This window comes from Scyliorhinus torazame, chromosome 14 (genome assembly GCF_047496885.1).
Source record: "Scyliorhinus torazame isolate Kashiwa2021f chromosome 14, sScyTor2.1, whole genome shotgun sequence".
Lineage (NCBI taxonomy): Eukaryota > Metazoa > Chordata > Chondrichthyes > Carcharhiniformes > Scyliorhinidae > Scyliorhinus > Scyliorhinus torazame.
In genome coordinates this window covers 136,445,188-136,466,392 of record NC_092720.1, presented here as the reverse complement: position 1 = coordinate 136,466,392, position 21,205 = coordinate 136,445,188, and the positions used below count along the sequence as shown (strand labels likewise).

General features: G+C 44.9%; 1 protein-coding gene across 5 annotated transcripts in view; it reads right to left on the bottom strand.

Moving 5' to 3' along the window:
* The window catches only part of farp2 (FERM, RhoGEF and pleckstrin domain protein 2), a 294,261-nt gene that overhangs the window by 161,518 nt on the left and 111,538 nt on the right, over window positions 1-21,205 (bottom strand). For all 5 annotated transcript variants that reach the window (XM_072474942.1, XM_072474943.1, XM_072474944.1 and 2 more), the window contains exons 8-9: window positions 15,998-16,145; window positions 9,688-9,783 (exon numbers count right to left, since the gene is read on the bottom strand). In XM_072474942.1, the coding sequence (XP_072331043.1) occupies window positions 9,688-9,783; window positions 15,998-16,145 (244 nt within the window). The remainder of the gene's footprint in view (window positions 1-9,687; window positions 9,784-15,997; window positions 16,146-21,205) is intronic.

Below are 21,205 nucleotides of genomic sequence, written 5' to 3'. Positions count from 1 at the left end.
CCCATGTTCCGCACTGTAACCAATCACTATTTGTCGATGTACATTTGTCAATGTTCTCTGTTGATTATTCTTTTTTGTCGACTATGTACGTACTGTGTACATTCCCGTGGCCGTAGAAAAATACTTTTCACTGTACTTCGGTACATGTGACAATAAATCAAATCAAATCATATATCCAAGATATGTGCCTTACAAAAGGACAGGCAGCTGCGCAGAGGGGGCAGGTTGCGTTGTTCGTAAGAAATGAAATTAAATTGATAGCAAGAAGTGGTATAGGGTGGGAAGGCATAGAATCTGTATGGGTAGAGTTGAGGAATTGCAAAGAATAACAGACCCTGATGGAAGTTATGTACAGGCCTTCGAGCAGTAGTCAAGATGTGGGGCAGAAAATAAATCAGGACATAGAAAAGGCATATAAAATAGGCAAAATTACAATAATCATGGGGGATTTCAATATGCAGGTGACCTGGGAAAATCAAGTTTATAGTGGATCCCAAGAAAAGCAATCTGTAGAATGTCTAAGAGAGTTTTTTTGGAGCAGCTTATGGTAAAGCCCACTAGGGAACAGGCAATTCTGGATTTGGTGATGTGTAATGAGGCAGACTTCATCAGGAAACTTAAGGTGAAGGAACCCTTAATGGCCACAATGTGATAGAATTCACCCTGCAGTTTAAGAGGGAAAGCTGGAATCAGATGCAAGATAACTACAAAGATATGAATGAGGAGCTGGCCAGAGTTGATTGGAAGGGGAGCCTAGAAGGGGAGACAATGGAACAGCAATGCAGGCGTTTTGGGGGTTATTCAGGAGGCACAACAGAAATATATGCTAAAGGGAGAATGAGGCAACCAAGGCTGACAAGGGAGGTCAGGGACAGCTAAAAAAAACAAAAGTAAAAGCATACAATGTGGCGATAATTAGTGGGAAGCCAGAGGTTTGGAAAGTCTTTAAAAGCAAGACGAAGACAACCAAAAAAGCAATAAGGGGTCAGAAAATGAAATATGAGTGTAAGCTAGCTAGTAATATAAAAGAAGATTGCAAATGTTTTTTTCAAAATATAAAAGTGAAGAGAGAGGCAAGAGCACTGGAAAATGTGGCTGAAGTAGTAATGAGGAACAAAAAAATGACAGAAGAACTGAACAGGTACTTTGCATCAGTCTTCAGTGGCAGACACCAGTGGCATATCAGAACTTCAAGAGTCGGGGGGCAGAGCTGAGTATAGTGGTCATCACTAAAGAGAAAGTAAAAGCAAATTACTGCGGATGCTGGAACCTGAAACAAAAACAGAAAATACTGGACCATTTCAGCAGGTCTGACAGCATTTGCTGAGAGAGAAGGGAGCTAACGTTTATGAGTCTGAATGGTGTTTTGTCAAGGTGGGAGAGAATTGGAAATAGGGTCAGATTTATACTGTTGTGTTGGGGGGAGCATGGGAGCTGATTGGAGGCCAGCGATAGGTGGTGATTGACAAAGATGTCATGTTCAGAAAGACAAAAGGAATGGAAATGGAGGTGATTAAGGCTAAGAAGGGTGCTGAGAGTGGCACATAGAGAGTAAAATGTGTGAATGGCAGAACAAAGGTGAACAGTCTGTCAAATGACAACTGGGAATAGGGAACAGGTGGCTAAAGTGGGGTGGGGTGGAATACAGATCTATGGAAGAAATGAAAATAAATTGATAGAAATAAAAATTGGGAACTTCCGGGAGGCAGCCGCACAATGGAGGGCTCCCGTTCGGGAACGGCATTTTCGGGGCTTTAAGCCCGGTCCCAGGGTCCACGGAGGTGGCAGAAGCAGGGAGAAGGCACGGAGGAAAGGTCCGTCGTGGAGTGGAAAGGTCACCGCGGGGTCACCAAGGAAAATGGAGGCTGGAGCACCAGGGGAGGCCGCACTGCTTACGGCTGAAGAAATAACTACGGTGATGGCTGCGGAATTTGAAAAGCAGTGGACTTTTGCAAGTGCAAGTGGAGGAGACGTTATTGCAGCACGGTGATCAACTTGCCTCGATGGGGAAAGAGATGCGGAAGGTGATGGATACTAACAAGGATCTGCGAGGAAAAATGGAAAACCTGGAAAACAGATCCAGGCGACAGAATTTGAGGATTGTGGGGCTGCCCGAAGGAGTTGAAGGACCGAAGCCGACTGAGCATTTTGCCGCGATGTTGGCAAAACTATTGGGGGAGGGGGAGGACCCCTCCCGATATGAACTGGATCGGGCTCATCGGTCGTGGAGGCCTGTACCAAAGGCGAGTGAGCCGCCAAGGGCAGTGACTCTGTGCTTCCGTAGGTACAGTGTGAAGGAGAAGGTCCTGAGCTGGGCCAAGCAGAAGCGGGTGGTGCAGTGGGCTGGAGCTGGTATACGTGTATACCAGGACGTTACGGTGGAGCTGGCAAGGAGGCGGGCTGCCTTCAACCGGGTGAAGAGGGCACTGTAAATTAGCAAGGTGCGGTGCGGCATTGTATATCCAGCGAAGCTGAGGGTAACTTACAAGCTCAGGGACTTTTATTTTGGAACGACGGAATCAGCGGAGGAGTTTGCGAAAGCAGAAGGACTGTGGCAGAACTGACAAATTGAGGAATGGTCATGTGCCGATGTAACCTCATGACTGTATTTTCTTCTTTTTTGTATCAATGCGCGCGGGTGTAGAGGCTAAAGGAGCCAATGTGGTATATATTTGGACAAGGGAAGGGACGGGACTTTCACTCGAAATGAGGGTTCTTTGGGGTGTAGGTGGATATGCGGGGTTTGTGTGCTAAAAGGGGATCTTTGGGCTTTCCAAGAGCCGGGCAAGTGGGAAAGGGACCCGGGCGGGGGCCTCCACGCTGGCCGGTTTAAGCCGGCCAGTGAACGGGAGTGAGGTGGGGGGAGGGCCTGCGGCCAACGGAGCCTGGCAGAACAGGGTCCGAGTGGTCTAGCCGGGGTGGAAAGTTGGGGGAAAAGGAACCGAGGTTGGGAGGAGGAGTTTTACAAGAGGCAGCGGACGGGAGGAGCTGGAGACCAGGGGTGGGGGGGTGGGGGGTGGGAGAGAGCTGTGTAAGATTAAGGGTGACTATGGGTAATCCCTGATTCCTTTTTGTCATTTATGTAAACATGCGGGTTGAGGTGTGGGGGTTGGTGGGTAGATGGGATCATTGTTATTATGGGGACTGACATATCTTGCTGATTATTGTTTATTGTTGATGGATGTAAATGTGGGAGAAAATGTGAAAAAGGAGGAGAATTTTAAAAAATCTTAAAAAGAAAAATGAAATAAAAATTGGGCGAAGGTGGAGGAGGAGTTCACAGTCTGAAGTTGTTGAACTCAATGTTTAAGTCCGGAAGGCTATAATGTGCCTAATCCGAAAATGAGGTGATGTTCCTCCAGCTTCTGCTGGACTTCACTGGAACATTGCAGCAGGCCAAGGATGGACATGTGGACGTGAGAGAAGGACAGTGAATTGAAATGGCAAGTGACAGGAAGGTCTGGGTCCTGCTTGCGGACAGACCGAAGTTGTTCTGCAAAGCCGTCACCCAGTCTGCATTTGGTCTCTCCAATGCAGAGTAGACCACATTGGGAGCAGCAAAGCAATAGACCAGATTGGGGCCAGGGAATGGGAAGTTGTTGATATGATGCAGGGCATCGGAGGAATCACAGATGTAGGTGGGAATAGACTGGAGAAGAGAGTATGGAGTCAAGATTGGAAGAAATGAGTTTGGTGGGGCAGGAACAGGCTGAGAGGGTGGGTCTACCAGGACAGTCTTAGTTGAGGATTTTGGGAGGAGGGAGAAGTGGGCTGTCCGGCGTTGGGAGATTACAAGGTTTGAAGCTGTGGAGGGAAGATCTCCAGAGATGAGGTCAGTGACAGTCCTGGAAACAGTAGCTTGATGCTAAATGGTGGGGTCATGGTCTGGGGGGGGGGGGGGGGGGGTAAATAAGCGTCCAAAAGTTGCCGTTCAGCCTCTGTCAGGTAAAGGAGCTGGGGAAGTTGAAAGGTCTGAAGGTGGATAAATCACCCGGACTAGATGGACTACGCCCCAGGTACTGAAGGAGAGATATAGGAGGAGATTGTGGAGGTATTGGTGGTAATCTTTCAGAAAATACTGGAGTCAGGGAGGTTCCCAGAGGACTGGGAAATGGCTAATGCAACACCCGTTTCAGGGACAGAGGCAGAAGGTGGGAAATTAACGGCTGGTTAGCCTAACTTTGCTCGTTGGTAAAATTTAAGAGGCCATTATTAAGGATGAAATTAGGAGTACTTGGAAGTGCATAGTAAAAAAGGGCTGAGTCAGCAGGGCTTCGTCAAGGGAAGGTCATGCCTGGCAAATCTGTTAGAATTTGTTGGAATAGATTGTCAGAGATAGGATCTACACACATTTGGAAGTGAATTGCCTTATTAGCGACAGACAGCATGGTTTTGTACGAGAGAGGTCATGTCTCACTAATTTGAATTTCTTGAGGAGGTGACAAAAATGATTGTCAAGGGAAGGACTGTGGATATTGTCTACTGTAAAGTAAAAATGGGAAAATGTCATTTGAAACATGAAAGTCTGGTAAAACCTGACCTGAGGATACATGAGAAAATGTAGGGAAAAATCCCACGAAGGGTTAACAGCAGCTGCAAAAGAAGGTTTTGAAAAGCAGATTTATCAAACAGGCGTTAAGAAAACAGCTTGTGACGATTCAAGCTGTAAAACTGATGCCTGTCTTTCAAGTCAAGGCAGTTTGAACTTTTAGTTACTTGAAAAAAAAACAATATTTCGCACCTTCTTTGAAGTTAATTATTTTAGTAAGCAGCTAAAAAAGAATTGCCAGGATCTTCAGTTGAGTTGGGTGACAAATGTTTAGGTATGAAATCTTGCTGACATCAGTTGAATATGGGAAGCTGGAGACAACATGTCCACGAGAACACACGTTAACCTCAAATTCCGGAGTCAGAGTTCTGACAAGCTAAGGACACTATTTGGTAATAAAGCAACTTTAGAAGTGACAGGAACCAGATGTAATACCCCTCTAGGATCAAAGCACTTTTGAACATCACAAAGGAAAAAATGTAATCAGAATTCAATGAGCTAAAGTCATGCTCAACATGAATACATAGTCGTGTTAGAAATAATTCAGATTAAAGGTGCCTTGAACAAGCAAGAGTAAAATAAAGTTACTTTACGATAATGTCATATGAACTTAATAACTGCTAGAAGGGGAATATAAACCCTAAAAAAGGGGACAACCAGCAGAGTCAGCTCTCTTGGCTGCCCTCGGTCATGGGAAGGATAGGACACAGAAACCGAGCAGAACAGCAAATCCATCAGGAGAAAACCAAAAGATAATGAAGAGAGATTTTCAAGGTAGACCTGAAGGTCTTTTCAACCAACCAGGAGAATCCAGAAGCAAGATCTTTTTACTTTTCTGTAAAGACAGTGATTGCATCTTTTAAAAGAAAAAATATAATAATAAAATAACTTAAAAGTTTTAATCAGAAACAGTGCTATTACAAAGTCTACTTTACTTACTTAGCAACGCGGGACCCAGGATCGATGCTACCAAGTGGTAAGTAGATGAAATCTCCTATGAAGATATGGGTTATACTGGGGGATAACTTGAAAATATAGATTAACCCGAATAGCACCCACCTAAGTCTGCATAGGAGTCAGGGGGTGAGAATCCCTGTTCACCATTTAGAATGTCTTATTGACCCTTTTTGGTATAGGGGGAATTCTAAGAATAGTGGTGAGTTTTTTTACTTCACTACATGGACTTTAGTAAAGCATTTGATAAGGTCCCTCATGGCAGGCTAGTGCAAAAGATTAGATCACATGGGGTCAGGGGTGAACTAGCTGGATGGATCCAGAACTGGCTTGGCCATAGAAGACAGAAGGTGCAGTGGAAGGGTGGTTTTCTGAATGGAGGTCTGTAACTAGTGGTGTTCCGCAGGGATCAGCTCTTGGACCTCTGCTCTTTGTAATATATATAAATGATTGGGAAGAAAACATAGCAGGTCTGATTAGCAAGGATGATACTAAGATTGAAGATAGTGATGAAGATTGTCAGAGAATACAACAGGATATAGATAGGCTGCAAAATTGGGCAGAGAAATGGCAGATGGAATTTAACCCGAACAGATGCGAGGTGATGCATTCTGGTAGATCCAATTCAGGTGGGAGCTATAAAATAAATGGCAAAACCATCAGAAGCATAGAGACAGAGATCTGGGCATGCAGGTCCACAGATCCTTAAAAGTGGCAACACAGGTGGAAATCGTCATGAAGAAATCATATGGCATGCTTGCCTTCATAGGACGGGGTATCAAGTACAAAAGCTCGAAAATTGTTACAATTATATAGAACATTGGTTAGGCCACATTTGAAATACTGTGTCCAATTCTGGTCACCGCACTACCAGAAGGACGTGGAGGTTTGGAGAGAGTACAGAAAAGGTTTACCAGGACATTGCCTGGTATGAGGAGGGATTTAATAAACTGGGATTGTTCTCCCTAGAGAGACAGAGGCTGAGGGGCGACCTGATAGAAGTTTATAAAATTATTAGGGTGAACAGTTGGAGGCTTTTTTCCAGGGCAGAAATGACAATTGCCGCAGAAGGCTGTGGAGGCCAAGTCACTGAGTGTCTTTAAGACAGAGATAGATAGGTTCTTGATTAATAAGGGAATATGGGGTTATAGGGGGAAGGTAGGAAAATGGAAATGAGAAACACATCAGCCATGATTGAATTGGGAAGCAGACTCGACGGGCCAAATTGCCTAATTTTGCTCCTATATCTTGCGGTCTGAGTGCAACAAGATCCAGCAAACTGCAATGACCAGATAATCTGTGTTAGTTGACACTGGTTGATGGATGACCAGACCAATTTTACAATTTACATCAATGATTGGGATGGGGGCAAAGGTTTGGTAGCTAAATTTGCAGGCAACACAAAGATAAGGAGAAAAGTATGTTGTGAAGACATAAGGAGTTTGCAGACAGATATAGATAGGTTGAGTGAACAGGCAACCATTCTGGCAGATGGAGTATAATGCAGGAAAATGTGAAGTTGTTCATCAAACAGAGTATTACTTAAAGAGAGAACTGCAGAATGCCGAGGTGCAGAGGGATCTCGGTATTCTAATACACGAGTCACAGTTAGTATGCAGGTACAAAAGGCTAATGGAATGCTATCTGTTAGGGGAATTCAACATAAAGTAAGGATGTTATCCTTCATTTATTGCTGCGACCACACCTCAAACACTGAATGCATTTCTGGTCTTATATAACAACGGGTATAAAAGCATTAGAGGTGGTTCAGAAGACGTTTACTAGAGTGATTCCTGGAATGAGTGGGTTGCTTTAAGAGGACAGGTTGGGCAGACTGGGCTCGTTTCCACTGGAGTTTAGAAGAATGAGGAGTGACTTGACTGAAGTACATAAGATCCTTAATGGTTGGCAAGATGCATGTCGGAGAGGATGTTTCCTCTTCTGGGTGAGTCCAAAACTTGGAGGGCGCTGTTTTAAAATTCAAGGTCACCCTTTTAGGACAGAGATGAGGACAAGTTTTTTTCTCTCAGAGAGTCATGCGACTTTGTTATTCTCTGCCTCAGGCGGTGGTGGAAGCGGGGTAATTGAGTGTTTGAAAGACAGAAGTAGATATAGATTGCTGTCAGGCAAGGGAATCATAGGCTATCAGGGATAGATGGGGAACGTGGAAATTGAAACAAACTGATCAACCACGATCGTATTGAATGGCAGAGCTGGCTCGATGGGCCAAACGGCTAACTTTGCTCCTATTTTGTATGACACCAGCAAAATCTCTCCTGCTACTCAAATCATGACATGACATTTCTAACATCCATGCAGAAGGGAAGATGCGGCCTTGGAACGTGTCATCTGAAAGTCAACACTCCTCGGTGCTGGACAAAACTGACAGCTGGAGTTTATGCTCAAGCCTCTGGAGTGGGATTTGAATCTTCAGCCTCGAAGGCGAGAGGTTTACCCACTGAGCCATGGCTAACAAGTGAGAATGTACAAATGGCCAAAGTTTGATAGCAGGGGTGGTGCAAAGTTAGAGGAAGGTAGAGGTGAGGGGACAGGTTGCAAAGTTCTGAATGAACACATATCGTAGAGCAAGCATATTGGTTTACGACAGTATTGCATTTAAATGCAGCTAGCCCTTATTTAGCACTCTATGTGTCCCTAAAGAAGGGCCTGCGAAACAAAAACATGCTAAAAAAAAATCCCTTTCCAATAAGAGCGTGTACAATAAGGGTGGATAATATTCTTGATCAGTAATTTTTTTTACATTAAAAACAAACTGGCTGCCTCAAACCTAACTGGCCCAAAATCCACTCTAACCACTCTTTCAACTCTCATCCCTGACCCTTCTGCATGCCGCTTTCCTCCCCCAATACCCTTCGCTGCCTTGAGCTTGACGCCACCCTCCCTCCCACTCACCACCCACTTGCTGCTTCCTTCTCCTGACTCCCTCGACAATTCCTTCTCACTGCCTCTCTCCAAGAGCCCTCGCTTGTGACAAGTACAATGGTCACGGAGGGAAGCTGCAAGGGGGAGAATTGAGAGGTGAGACTGAAGACGGCTGCAAACCCAGAGGTGGTGATCAAAGCAACTGCATGTTTAAAAAAAACCAGACTCATGTGTGCACAAGTACATTGCACACAACTGCGCTAAAACGAGAACAGAGGCAATGCTATTTGGATAAATTTCATTCACCACAAATGGCGTGAAGCAGAAAACACAGTATCAGAACATACTTTAAAGTACAGGCATATCCTGCTTAAGGTGCATTATGTGAACTACAATAGCAGGTATCTGGCTTTAAACTGTACATAGAATCCCTACAGTGCAAAAGGTGGCCTTTCGGCCCATCAGGTCTGCACTGACTTTTAAAGAGCACTCCACCCATGTCTACTCACCTGCCACCCTGCACATCTTTGGACATTAAGGGGCAATATAGCAGGCCAATCCACCTAACCCGAACATGTTTGGGCTGTGGGGGGAAACCGGAGCACCCGGAGGAACCCATGCAGACATGGGGAGGATGGGCAAACCCCGCAGTGACCCAAGGTCAGAATCAGACCCAGGTCTCTGGCGCTGTGAGGCAGCAGTGCCAACCACTGTGCCACCATGTCACCATGCCACCCCCTGAACCAGTAGTTAGTGCAATGGTTAATTTCCACTAGAGATTTTTTTTTCCACTGTGAGTGCTGTGCTAGAATTCCAGGGTGTTGGCATCGACAGGACAACTTAGTGTGTTCATTGTTAGCTGCAACTACTCAACTTCCCTCTCTCGTCGTTCTTCATTTTGCCATCCAGTTTTTAAAACCTTTTAAGACCCCAGCATTCTGATAAAAAGTTTGTTCACCCCTGTCAACTTTCCCATTGTTTTCTTCGATGAAACTTTGAAAATGTGTTAAAATATATTCAATTGATCAGACTGCAGATATCTGACATGTCACAAATATGACATCAGTTTTTCCAGGCTGGTGGGGTTGTTCGCAGTAATTATGAATTTAGCGCACCATTAACAGCCCAGTAACGCCTCAAAGTGGAAGTTTTCCTCAAAAGACAGACATGCAAGCTACCAGTGCAGTTCCAATGCTGGAACACAATGTTTCTCTCGGGTATACTAAATTGATTTTTAATCTTTCAGATATTGAAACCACAAGCACCAAATAATAAACTCTTCCCAAAGCCTCAAACCGTACATGGACTTCTGGATGGAGCTTGATGAGGAATCTTTTCCTCTTGAAGCTAAGTTTCCGAATCTTCGCCCAGTTGAAGGTGTTAATTTTTGTATTGCCCTAGAAGGGGAAAGAGGAAGAAAAAACATTATGACTTTAAGTCGATAAGCCTGAGGTTGAACTTAGCGGTGTCTCTCCCAGAGGTTCAGGAATTAAAATATGCTCCTTACACAACAGCTCCAATGCCATATACTGAGTACCTGGCAAAGAGCATAATCTTCCAATGTTACTCTTTAAGGCAGTTCACAGCACTCCAGTTCATTCCTGTATCAGTTGGAGCAGAGAAGTCATCTGAAGAAAATGCTAACTGGTATACCTACAAAGCAACTGTGGAATCAATTCAAAGGACTCTGAAACAAGCATATATTCTTGGAATCCCTACAGTGCAGAAGGAATCCATTCAACCTATCGAGTTAACCACTTCCTTACCTTGCAGGTCAGCTGTTCGGGAGAGAGAGGGAGCCGGGACCTTGGAAACAGCGCGGGAGTTTCAAAAAGCGCGGGAGCTGCGAGGCAGAGGGGACAGTTTAAAAGGGCGCGCCGTGGGTGAGGTAAGTACTGCTTAACCACTTCCTTAACTTGCAGGTCAGCTGTTCGGGAGAGAGAGGGAGCCGGGACCTTGGAAACAGCGCGGGAGTTTCAAAAAGCGCGGGAGCTGCGAGGCAGAGGGGACAGTTTAAAAGGGCGCGCCGTGGGTGAGGTAAGTACTGCTTAACCACTTCCTTACCTTGCAGGTCAGCTGTTCGGGAGAGAGATCAGTTTTGGGAGCAGGCCTATTGGCTGACTGTAAATCAGGAAGGATACAAAGGGTGTGGCTGAAGTGCCTATAGAAACAGAGTGCTGAAGGCAAACAGAGTGTATCTGAGTTTGGGTAAGGCTGAGTCCGGGTAAGAGGGGAGTGACAAAAAAAAAAAAAAAAAAAAAAAAAAAAATCAAATTAATTAAGTAAATTAATTAACTAGTTAAGGGAATTTGGTGCTCACCTGAAGGAGGTGCAGAGAAGCAGGGCTGTGAGGGAGTCTCTGGAGCAATTACATCACAGCCAGCAGGCTTGTAACTGGTAAGTGATTTCTCTCTCTTTGACTTTCTCTTAGCTGTGTAGTGTCGTTCAAATTTAACTTCAGGTTTAAGTCATGGCAGGAGAGCTCAGACCCGTGTCATGCTCCTCTTGTGAGATGTGGCAAGTCAGGGACCCTTCTGGTGTCCCTGACTCCTTCATCTGCAAGAAGTGTGTCCAACTGCAGCTCCTGTTAGACCGCTTGACGGCTCTGGAGCTGCGGATGGACTCACTTTGGAGCATCCGCGATGCTGAGGAAGTTGTGGATAGCACATTCAGTGAGTTAGTCACACCGCAGATTAAAATTACTGAGGCAGATAGGGAAAGGGTGACCAACAGACAGAGGAAGAGTAGGAAGGCAGTGCAGGGATCCCCTGCGGTCATCTCCCTCCAAAACAGATTTACCGTTTTGGAAACTGTTGGGGGAGATGGCTCACCAGGGCAAGGTGGCAGCAGCCAGGTTCATGGCACCGTGGCTGGCTCTGCTGCACAGAAGGGCGGGAAAAAGAGTGGCAGAGCTATAGTGATAGGGGATTCAATTGTAAGGGGAATAGACAGGCGTTTCTGCGGACGCAAACGAGAATCCAGGTTGGTATGTTGCCTCCCTGGTGCAAGGGTCAAGGATGTCTCGGAGCGGCTGCAGGGCATTCTGGAGGGGGAGGGTGAACAGCCAGCTGTCGTGGTGCATATAGGCACCAACGATATAGGTAAAAAACGGGATGAGGTCCTACAAGCTGAATTTAGGGAGTTAGGAGTTAAACTAAAAAGTAGGACCTCAAAGGTAGTAATCTCAGGATTGCTACCAGTGCCACGTGATAGTCAGAGTAGGAATGACAGGATAGCTAGGATGAATACGTGGCTTGAGAGATGGCGCAAGAGGGAGGGTTTCAAATTCCTGGGACATTGGGACCGATTCTGGGGGAGGTGGGACCTGTACAAATCGGACGGTCTGCATCTGGGTGGGACCGGAACCAATGTTCTCGGGGGGGTGTTTGCTAGTGCAGTTGGGGAGAGTTTAAACTAATGTGCCAGGGGGATGGGAACCGATGTAGGAAGTCAGTGGGGACAGAAACAAAAGGCAGGAAGGGAGAGTGTGTAAAGCATGACCAGAGAAAGCAGGGCAGAGAGCAAGGAAGGTCTACAGTAAACTGCATTTATTTCAATGCAAGGGGCCTGACGGGCAAAGCGGATGAACTCAGGGCATGGACAGGCACATGGGACTGGGATATTATAGCTATGACTGAAACATGGCTAAGGGAGGGGCAGGTCTGGCAGCTCAATGTTCCGGGGTACAGATGCTATAGAAAGGATAGAACAGGAGGTAAGAGAGGAGGGGGTGTGGCGTTTTTGATTAGGGAGAACATCACAGCAGTACTTAGAGGGGATATATCCGAGGGTCCGCCCACTGAGTCTACATGGGTGGAACTGAAAAATAAGAAGGGAGAGATCACCTTGGTAGGACTGTACTACAGGCCCCCAAATAGTCAGCGGGAAATTGAGGAGCAAATATGTAAGGAGATTACAGATAGCTGCAAGAATAATAGGGTGGTAGTAGTAGGGGACTTTAACTTTCCCAACATTGACTGGGACAGCCATAGCATTAGGGGCTTGGATGGAGGGAAATTTGTGGAGTGTATTCAGGAGGAATTTCTCATTCAGTATGTGGATGGACCGACTAGAGAGGGGGCAAAACTTGACCTCGTCTTGGGAAATAAGGAAGGGCAAGTGACAGAAGTGCTAGTGAGGGATCACTTTGGGACAAGTGACCATAATTCCATTAGTTTTAAGATAGCTATGGAGAATGATAGGTCTGGCCCAAGAGTTAAAATTCTTAATTGGGGCAAGGCCAATTTTGATGGTATCAGACAGGAACTTGCAGAGGTAGATTGGGGGAGACTATTGGCAGACAAAGGGACGGCTGGTAAATGGGAGGCTTTTAAAAATGTGTTAACCAGGGTGCAGGGTAAGCACATTCCCTTTAGAGTGAAGGGTAAGGCGGGTAGAAGTAGGGAACCCTGGATGACTCGAGATATTGAGACTCTGGTCAAAAAGAAGAAGGAGGCATATGACGTACATAAACAACTGGGATCAAGTGGATCCCTTGAAGAGTATAGAGATTGCCGAAATAGAGTTAAGAGGGAAATCAGGAGGGCAAAAAGGGGACATGAAATTGCTTTGGCAAATAATGCAAGGGAGAATCCAAAGAGATTCTACAGATACATAAAGGGGAAAAGAGTAACTAGGGACAGAGTAGGGCCTCTTAAGGATCAACAAGGGCATCTATGTGCAGAGCCACAAGAGTTGGGTGAGATCCTGAATGAATATTTCTCATCGGTATTCACGGTGGAGAAAGGCATGGATGTTAGGAAACTAAGGGAAATAAATAGTGATGTCTTGAGAAGTGTGCATATTACAGAGGAGGAGGTGCTGGAAGTCTTAAAGCGCATCAAGGTAGATAAATCCCCGGGACCTGATGAAATGTATCCCAGGATGTTGTGGGAGGCTAGGGAGGAAATTGCGGGTCCCCTAACCGAGATATTTGAATCATCGGCAGCCACAGGTGAGGTGCCTGAAGATTGGAGAGTGGCGAATGTTGTGCCCTTGTTTCAGAAGGGCAGCAGGGAAAAGCCTGGGAACTACAGACCGGTGAGCCTAACGTCTGTAGTAGGTAAGTTGCTAGAAGGTATTCTGAGAGACAGGATCTACAAGCATTTAGAGAGGCAAGGACTGATTCGGGGCAGTCAGCATGGCTTTGTGCGTGGAAAATCATGTCTCACAAATTTGATTGAGTTTTTTGAGGGAGTGACCAAGAAGGTAGATGAGGGCAGTGCAGTAGACGTTGTCTACATGGACTTTAGCAAAGCCTTTGACAAGGTACCGCATGGTAGGTTGTTGCAGAAGGTTAAAGCTCACAGGATCCAGGGTGAGGTTGCCAATTGGATTCAAAATTGGCTGGACGACAGAAGTTTTTCAAACTGGAGGCCTGTGACCAGTGGTGTGCCTCAGGGATCGGTGCTGGGTCCACTGTTATTTGTGATTTATATTAATGATTTGGATGAGAATTTAGGAGGCATGGTTAGTAAGTTTGCAGATGACACCAAGATTGGTGGCACAGTGGATAGTGAAGAAGGTTATCTAGGATTGCAACGGGATCTTGATCAATTAGGCCAGTGGGCCGACGAATGGCAGATGGAGTTTAATTTAGATAAATGTGAGGTGATGCATTTTGGCAGATCGAATCAGGCCAGGACCTACTCAGTTAATGGTATGGCGTTGGGGAGAGTTATAGAACAAAGAGATCTAGGAGTACAGGTTCATAGCTCCTTGAAGGTGGAGTCGCAGGTGGACAGGGTGGTGAAGAAGGCATTCGGCATGCTTGGTTTCATTGGTCAGAACATTGAATATAGGAGTTGGGACGTCTTGTTGAAGTTGTACAAGACATTGGTACGGCCACACTTGGAATACTGTGTGCAGTTCTGGTCACCCTATTATAGAAAGGATATTATTAAACTAGAAAGAGTGCAGAAAAGATTTACTAGGATGTTGCCGGGACTTGATGGTTTGAGTTATAAGGAGAGGCTGGATAGACTGGGACTTTTTTCCCTGGAGCGTAGGAGGCTTAGGGGTGATCTTATAGAGGTCTATAAAATAATGAGGGGCATAGATAAGGTAGATAGTCAACATCTTTTCCCAAAGGTAGGGGAGTCTAAAACTAGAGGGCATAGGTTTAAGGTGAGAGGGGAGAGATTCAGAAGGGCCCAGAGGGGCAATTTCTTCACTCAGAGGGTAGTGAGTGTCTGGAATGGGCTGCCAGAGGTAGTAGTAGAGGCGGGTACAATTGTGTCTTTCAAAAAGCATTTAGATAGTTACATGGGTAAGATGGGTATAGAGGGTTATGGGCCAAGTGCGGGCAACTGGGACTAGCTTAATGGTAAAAACTGGGCGGCATGGACTGGTTGGGCCGAAGGGCCTGTTTCCATGCTGTAAACTTCTATGATTCTATGATTCTATGAGTCTGCACCAACCCTCTGAAAGATCACTCTACCCAGGCTCACTCCCTATCCCTGCAACGCACCTAGCCTACACATCTTTGGACACTGAGGGGCAACTTATCATGGTCAATCCACATTATTTGCACATCTTTGGACAGTGGGAAGAAACTGCAGCACCCAGAGGAAACCCACGCAGACATGGGGAGAACGTGCAAACTCCACACCTAGTCACCCAAGGCCGGAAGTGAACCCAGGTCCCTGGCACTGTTAAGGCAGCAGTGCTAACCATTGTGCCAATATACCCTCAGATGGCAAAGAGAGTGATGTATCTGTATCATGGTCTAGAATGCTGCATCACCACATACAGGTTCCCCTCCAAATTACACACCATTCCGACTTGTAAATATATCGTCATTCCTTCATAGTCACTGGGTCACAATCCAGGAACTCCCTCCGTAACAACACTGTGGGTGTACCGACACCACAAATGCTGGTTGAGCCAGCGATCAGCCAGCGATGCATGCATCCCATGAATTTTATAAAGTACAATAGTGCTTAGAGCCAGCATTCCCGTACCAGCCTCCCCGAACAGGCGCCGGAATGTGGCGACTAGGGGCTTTTCACAGTAACCTCATTTGAAGCCTACTTGTGACAATAAGTGATTTTCATTTCATTTCATTAGACAAAATAATTTAGAAAAGTCAAAATAAAGGCAAATGGGATGATCAGAGAAATTAATGAAAGAAGACTGAAAGGATGATTTAAGGAAGGAAAAAAGGATTCCGAAAAGACATGCAGCTCTTATTTTGTTATTCTTACAAATAAATAGGTGAAATAAGCATGGTCTCCTCTGAGATTACATGTCTCTCTGAGCTCGGAGAGCCAGTATGGTGGGATATAGGCAGCACGGTAGCAGTGGTTAGCAATATTGCTTCACAGCACCAGGGACCCAGGTTCGATTCCCGCTTGGGTCACTGTCTGGGCGGAGTCTGCACGTTCTCCCCGTGTCTGGGTAGGTTTCCTCCGGGTGCTCCAGTTTCCTCCCACAAGTCCCGAAAGACGTGCTTGTTAGGTGAATTGGGCATTTTGAATTCTCCCTCAGTGTACCCAAACAGGCACCAGTGTGGCGACTGGGGGATTTTCACAGTAACCTCAAGGCAGTGTTAATGTAAGCCTACTTGTGACACTAATAAAGACTATTATTAAGCTTAATTTAAAGTTCTACCTGAAACACCAAAACTCCCATGTGGGCGACAGCCAGATTGATTTTTGTCCCCTCCCTGTCGGAGGCGGGGTGAAACCGAATTCCATACATCTCGAGCTTCCGTGCTATCTCCAGTACCTGGAAATCTGATTCAGCTGGATTCTGGCCTCTGAAACACATACAAAACACTGTGACGAAGAACGCAGCTCAGAGTAATTCACTACAGCTCTATGTACAATGGTTTTGTGAACTGTGTTCTTCTGACTGGCTCAAGTGCCGATACACCATTGGAAATTGAGGATGGTGGAAGGAAAAGAAAAGAAAAAGTTTTTTTTAAAAGACAAAAACAAACTTTCTCATATTGGCAGGTGAATAGTAATTATGAATTATGCAGGCCTCGAAGCCATCAGAACATGATCAGAACACCGAGTGGCACAGAAATGCAGTTTGATAAGCTTTGCAAATAAGAATTTTTTTTAAAACTAGAGCTATTTCTGTTAAATGGCACATCAGGTGGATATAAACTCAACCCCGTCCCCTCTTCACTCTTGCCTACCTCAGCCATCATACGTTGTAGCAAGATGCTGAGTCAAGCCATATGAACCCCACAGCAGACTCCACCCCTTTTATACATGTTGCCTCACAGGGAGAATGTCCAAATCCAAAAATGTGGAATTAGAGGGCGCAGGTCCCAAACACTTTCCAGCAGGTGGCCAACAACGCAGCAAATGCCCAGCTAGTCAGGCACAAATAAATAAACCAACATCATTCCTATCACCAGTCATATAGAGAGTGAAAAGAGCACATTGCCAAACCAGCCCCTGCTCCCTCTGCCAGTTCACAGCAGCAGGGTTCTAGAACTTGCATAACAGAGGACTTCAACGTCAAGGCAAGTCAAGTCACTGCTTTTTATCTTTCACATGACCTGTCACCATGAGATAAAAATCTATTCCATTGTTAAAAAAATATTTTGTTTTCCTCCACCTTCCCCTCATTTCCCAATGGTCAGTCATAGCATTTTTTTTCATGTGATGTGGCCGCCACTGGTTGTTGTCAATCCCCAGTTGCTGTAGAAATGAGTGGCTTGCTTGACCATTTCAGAGGGCAATTAAAAGACAATCAAATTGTTGTGGATTTGGAGTCATATATAGACCTGCCCAGTGAAAAATGGCAGATTTCCTTCCTTAAAAGGACATTAACAAACCAAATAAGATTTTACAACAACCAATATTAGTTTTCAGTTACCTTTGCTGAGGCTAGATTTACATTGCTGATTTCTATTGATTGAATTTAAATTTCACAAGCCGCCATGGTGAGATTGCGTGCGCCAGCCAGGATAACACAGATCCCTAGCAATGCAATTTTTCACAACAGTAAGCATATACTGCACCAAATTAATCTCCACGTCTAGAGGCCCATCCTTTGAAGTTTTTGCAGCAAAGGGATTCAGGTCCTACATGATTTAAAGATACAGCACCAAGTTGCACCCTTCATTTCAAACTCCAGTTCCAACTGGCAAGAATTCAATAGCAAGCACATACACCACATGATATTGACATTAATATCTATTTCAAAAATATACAAATTGAATGACCCATGCTTTTGCTGGTATTAGGCACACCTCATAGGCATTTAGTAAAATAGTCGCCATAGTCCCAGATGACCATAGACTGTTTTCCCCTTCGAAGGGGAGAACGGAGCTAACGTTTCAGGTCTGGATGACTCATTGTCAAACATATCCTTCACCCTTTTTATCCCCTCCAGTGCTTGTCTTGCCTTTTAAATGCTGCGCTTATTCTTCTGATAGCAAGTTCCATTGTCTAATCACTCTTTGGGTAAAGAATTTGCTTCATTGGATGTATTTTAGTGACAACTATGTATTTACTTCAGTAATTCTGGTCTCGCTCGCGCAAGTTGGAACATTCTCTCTATGTTTACTCCATCAAAACAGTCAAAGCCTGTTCAATCTTTCCTCACAAGTACAACCCCTTTGTTTTGGTTCCATTCCAATAAATGACATTTGCACCTTTTCCAGTATCTCTGTTATCATTCTTACAAAATGGAGACCAGAATTGCTCGTGGTATCCAAAGTATCATCTAATCAAAGTTTTCTACATGCTTTGGATAACTGTTCTGCTTTCAATTCCATTTCTGTAGAAATTAACCGTGTTTTTTAATATCCTTATGAATCTTTATTATTTTTAGTGCTGTAATCTGTATATTGTACCCCACTTAGACCGGTACTGTCCAAGGAATATTGGGCCTCCTCGTTAACAAAATGAATTCCTCTATTGAAATGTATTTGGCAATTACACACCCATTCAGCCTGATTGACTTCTGATACTTTGCTTCAGTTTTCAATATTATCTCCCAATTTGGTGTCAGCTGCAAATTTTGAAATTGTACTTCCAATTTCTGAATCCAAATCACACCTATAAATGGTGAACAGCATCGATCCTTGTGGAATACCAATTTGCACCATACGCCAATCCAAATAAATACCATGACCACCGCACCCCCCTCTCCCACCAAAGGTTTAACCTGTGATTGGTTTATTTCGAGAAACTAGGTAACCTAGAGTGAGTCAGAGAACAATTCAGTCAACACAGAGAACAATATAAATCGTGTGTTTGGGTTGTAACTCCCATTTCGTGGGTAGCTAACAATCCATTCTAAGAGCCCAAAGCTTTCTCTTACTGCATTTTATAAACTTGTTGGGAAACTAATTTAATTCAATTTAATGTCTCTTTCCCTAACTCGTGCAGATATTGAAGGTCAGAACCACCAATGCTCTATATGGTTCCACCTTGAAGGATGACTGGCTGTGACATATTTTTGAATAACCAAGTCAACATTGTAGATGCATATTACCCAATAGTTCAAAGGTTATAGAAATAACTTTAAATTGTGCAATACAATCCATTGTCACCTGTTTTCAAAGAGTTGAACATAGAATTTAGAATTTACAGTGCAGAAGGAGGCCATTCGGCCCATCGAGTCAACACCAGCCTTGGAAAGAGTTAATCCCATCCAGCTGCTGGAAGTATGCAAAAGAAGCTGCAAGGCTTGGATGTCACTGCGGAAAGAAGCCACGTTCGAAATTACCATAAATATGGCAGAGCTCAGTCCATGTAATTAGGAGTATGATCAGGATTCACTTGTTGTCAAATCCCAATATAAGTTAACAAATCAAAGTAATCTTTTATGTACTAGCAATCCTGCTATTACAGAGCTCAGCAAACTACATTTGCATCTTCCCATCAATTTCCTTCCTCAAAACAAATGCTTTCTCTTTCATTAAGATATGGAGAGGGCATTGGTTCATTCAAATATTTTCTCCAACAGAAGGACATTAGATAGGGATTGGTGAGGCAACAAAGAAATGTAACCACATGGATAAAAAATTTAAAAGAGAGGCACTGGGAGGCCGAGAGTCAATGTAAATCAGAGATCTGGTGTGCTTGAGATTGAAGCGGGCTGGAATGTTGGCAGCAGTTTCAAATGAGCTGAATGGCAGTCTGGCCAGGAAAATCAGGATAATCGAGGCCAAAGTTGAGAATTTCAGCAGGAGTTCTGAAACTCAAGCAGAGGCACACAATGGAGACGTCAAGACAGGTGAAGGTAGAGCTGGGAACTGAAGTGTGCATGTGGATTCTGACCCAATGTCTATGGATATCACCAGGGGAAGCACATAGATGAAAAACAGAAAAGGACCAATTATAGATTTCATAGAATTTACAGAGCAGAAGGAGGCCATTCAGCCCATCGAGTCTGCACCGGCTCTTGGAAAGAGCACCCTACCCAAGGTCAACACCGCCACCCTATCCCCATAACCCAGTAACCCCACCCAACACTAAGGGCAATTTTGGACACTAAGGGCAATTTATCACGGCCAATCCACCTAACCCGCACATCTTTGGACTGTGGGAGGAAACCGGAGCACCCGGAGGAAACCCACGCACACACGGGGAGGATGTGCAGACTCCGCACAGACAGTGACCCAAGCCAGAATCGAACCTGGGACCCTGGAGCTGTGAAGCAATTGTGCTATCCACAAGGCTACCGTGCTGCCCCTATTTATTAGAGTTCCCCAAAATTACAGCATAAGAGTAGGATGGACAACCACTGTTGGGAGGTGCTCTGGCTACAATCTGTTAACTGTACCTCACGGAAATGTTCCACTTTGTATGTAGCTTTAGAGCTTTAATCTGTATGAAATTCAGTTCTGTGGTGAGTTACTTGCTTTGTGTCAGCAATTTCCTAGAGCACTTTTGATGATCTTCTACTGGCAAACTCTGTGTGGAATTCCTATGTGGAATCACACTGATGTTCCCAAACGCCACATCACTAAAAAATGGGATTCCCAGTTTGTATCGTGGTTATGGGGTCCTGAGCCAAATTAAGTTCCAAGGACCAAAACCTGATCAATGCTGAGTTAGCCAGTCTCGAAGGGGACAGATGAGGAGGCATCTGTCGTCCCCCCTCCCCCCCCCCCCCCCCCGCCCCCGCCCCCTCCACCCCCCAACCACCAGGTCTGACAGTAGTTTGCATTCCAGCAGTCATTGGCTTCAAGAGAGAGGTAGTGAGAAGAGAATGTTGCAGATATCGTTGCAAATATAGCCCAACATCAGTCACCGCCTTCTGGAAGGATGCAGAGCTTTGGTGGGTGTAAAAGAGAGAGAGAGAGAGAGAGAGCGAGAGAGAGAGACCTATGATCTATATAAGTAAAGAAAAAACAGTTCTCTTCATCTCATCATATCTTACGATCATATCTCTACACATTCCATTTTGTATTCCTAAAGAAAATGAATCAGAGTGGTTAAAAGAACAGATCCTTTGTGTTGAAAATGCTACAAATTAATAATGGCACACCCTCCTCCTCCATTTTTGACATGCCAATATAAAGCATTTAGCTTTGAACAACAGTGTACTGAGGAGCACCAACTTTTCAATGCCACATTAATCAGAACAGATGTTCTAAAGCAGGGTTTTTCAAAGTGCACGTTGCAACCCGTAGGTGGGTCGCGCAACGATAGGTTGCACCATTCCCGCTTTAGCTTCGATCATGGGGGAATCACCCAACAATCGCCACCATCTTTTACACTGAGAATGGCAGCCACTGCTGCCATTTAAATGAAAATAAATGTGTGTGTGGAGTTTTCCGGCCAGAAACAGCAGCAGTGAACAGGTCACACGGCCAGTACGTACACCTGACGTCAAGCAACCTCC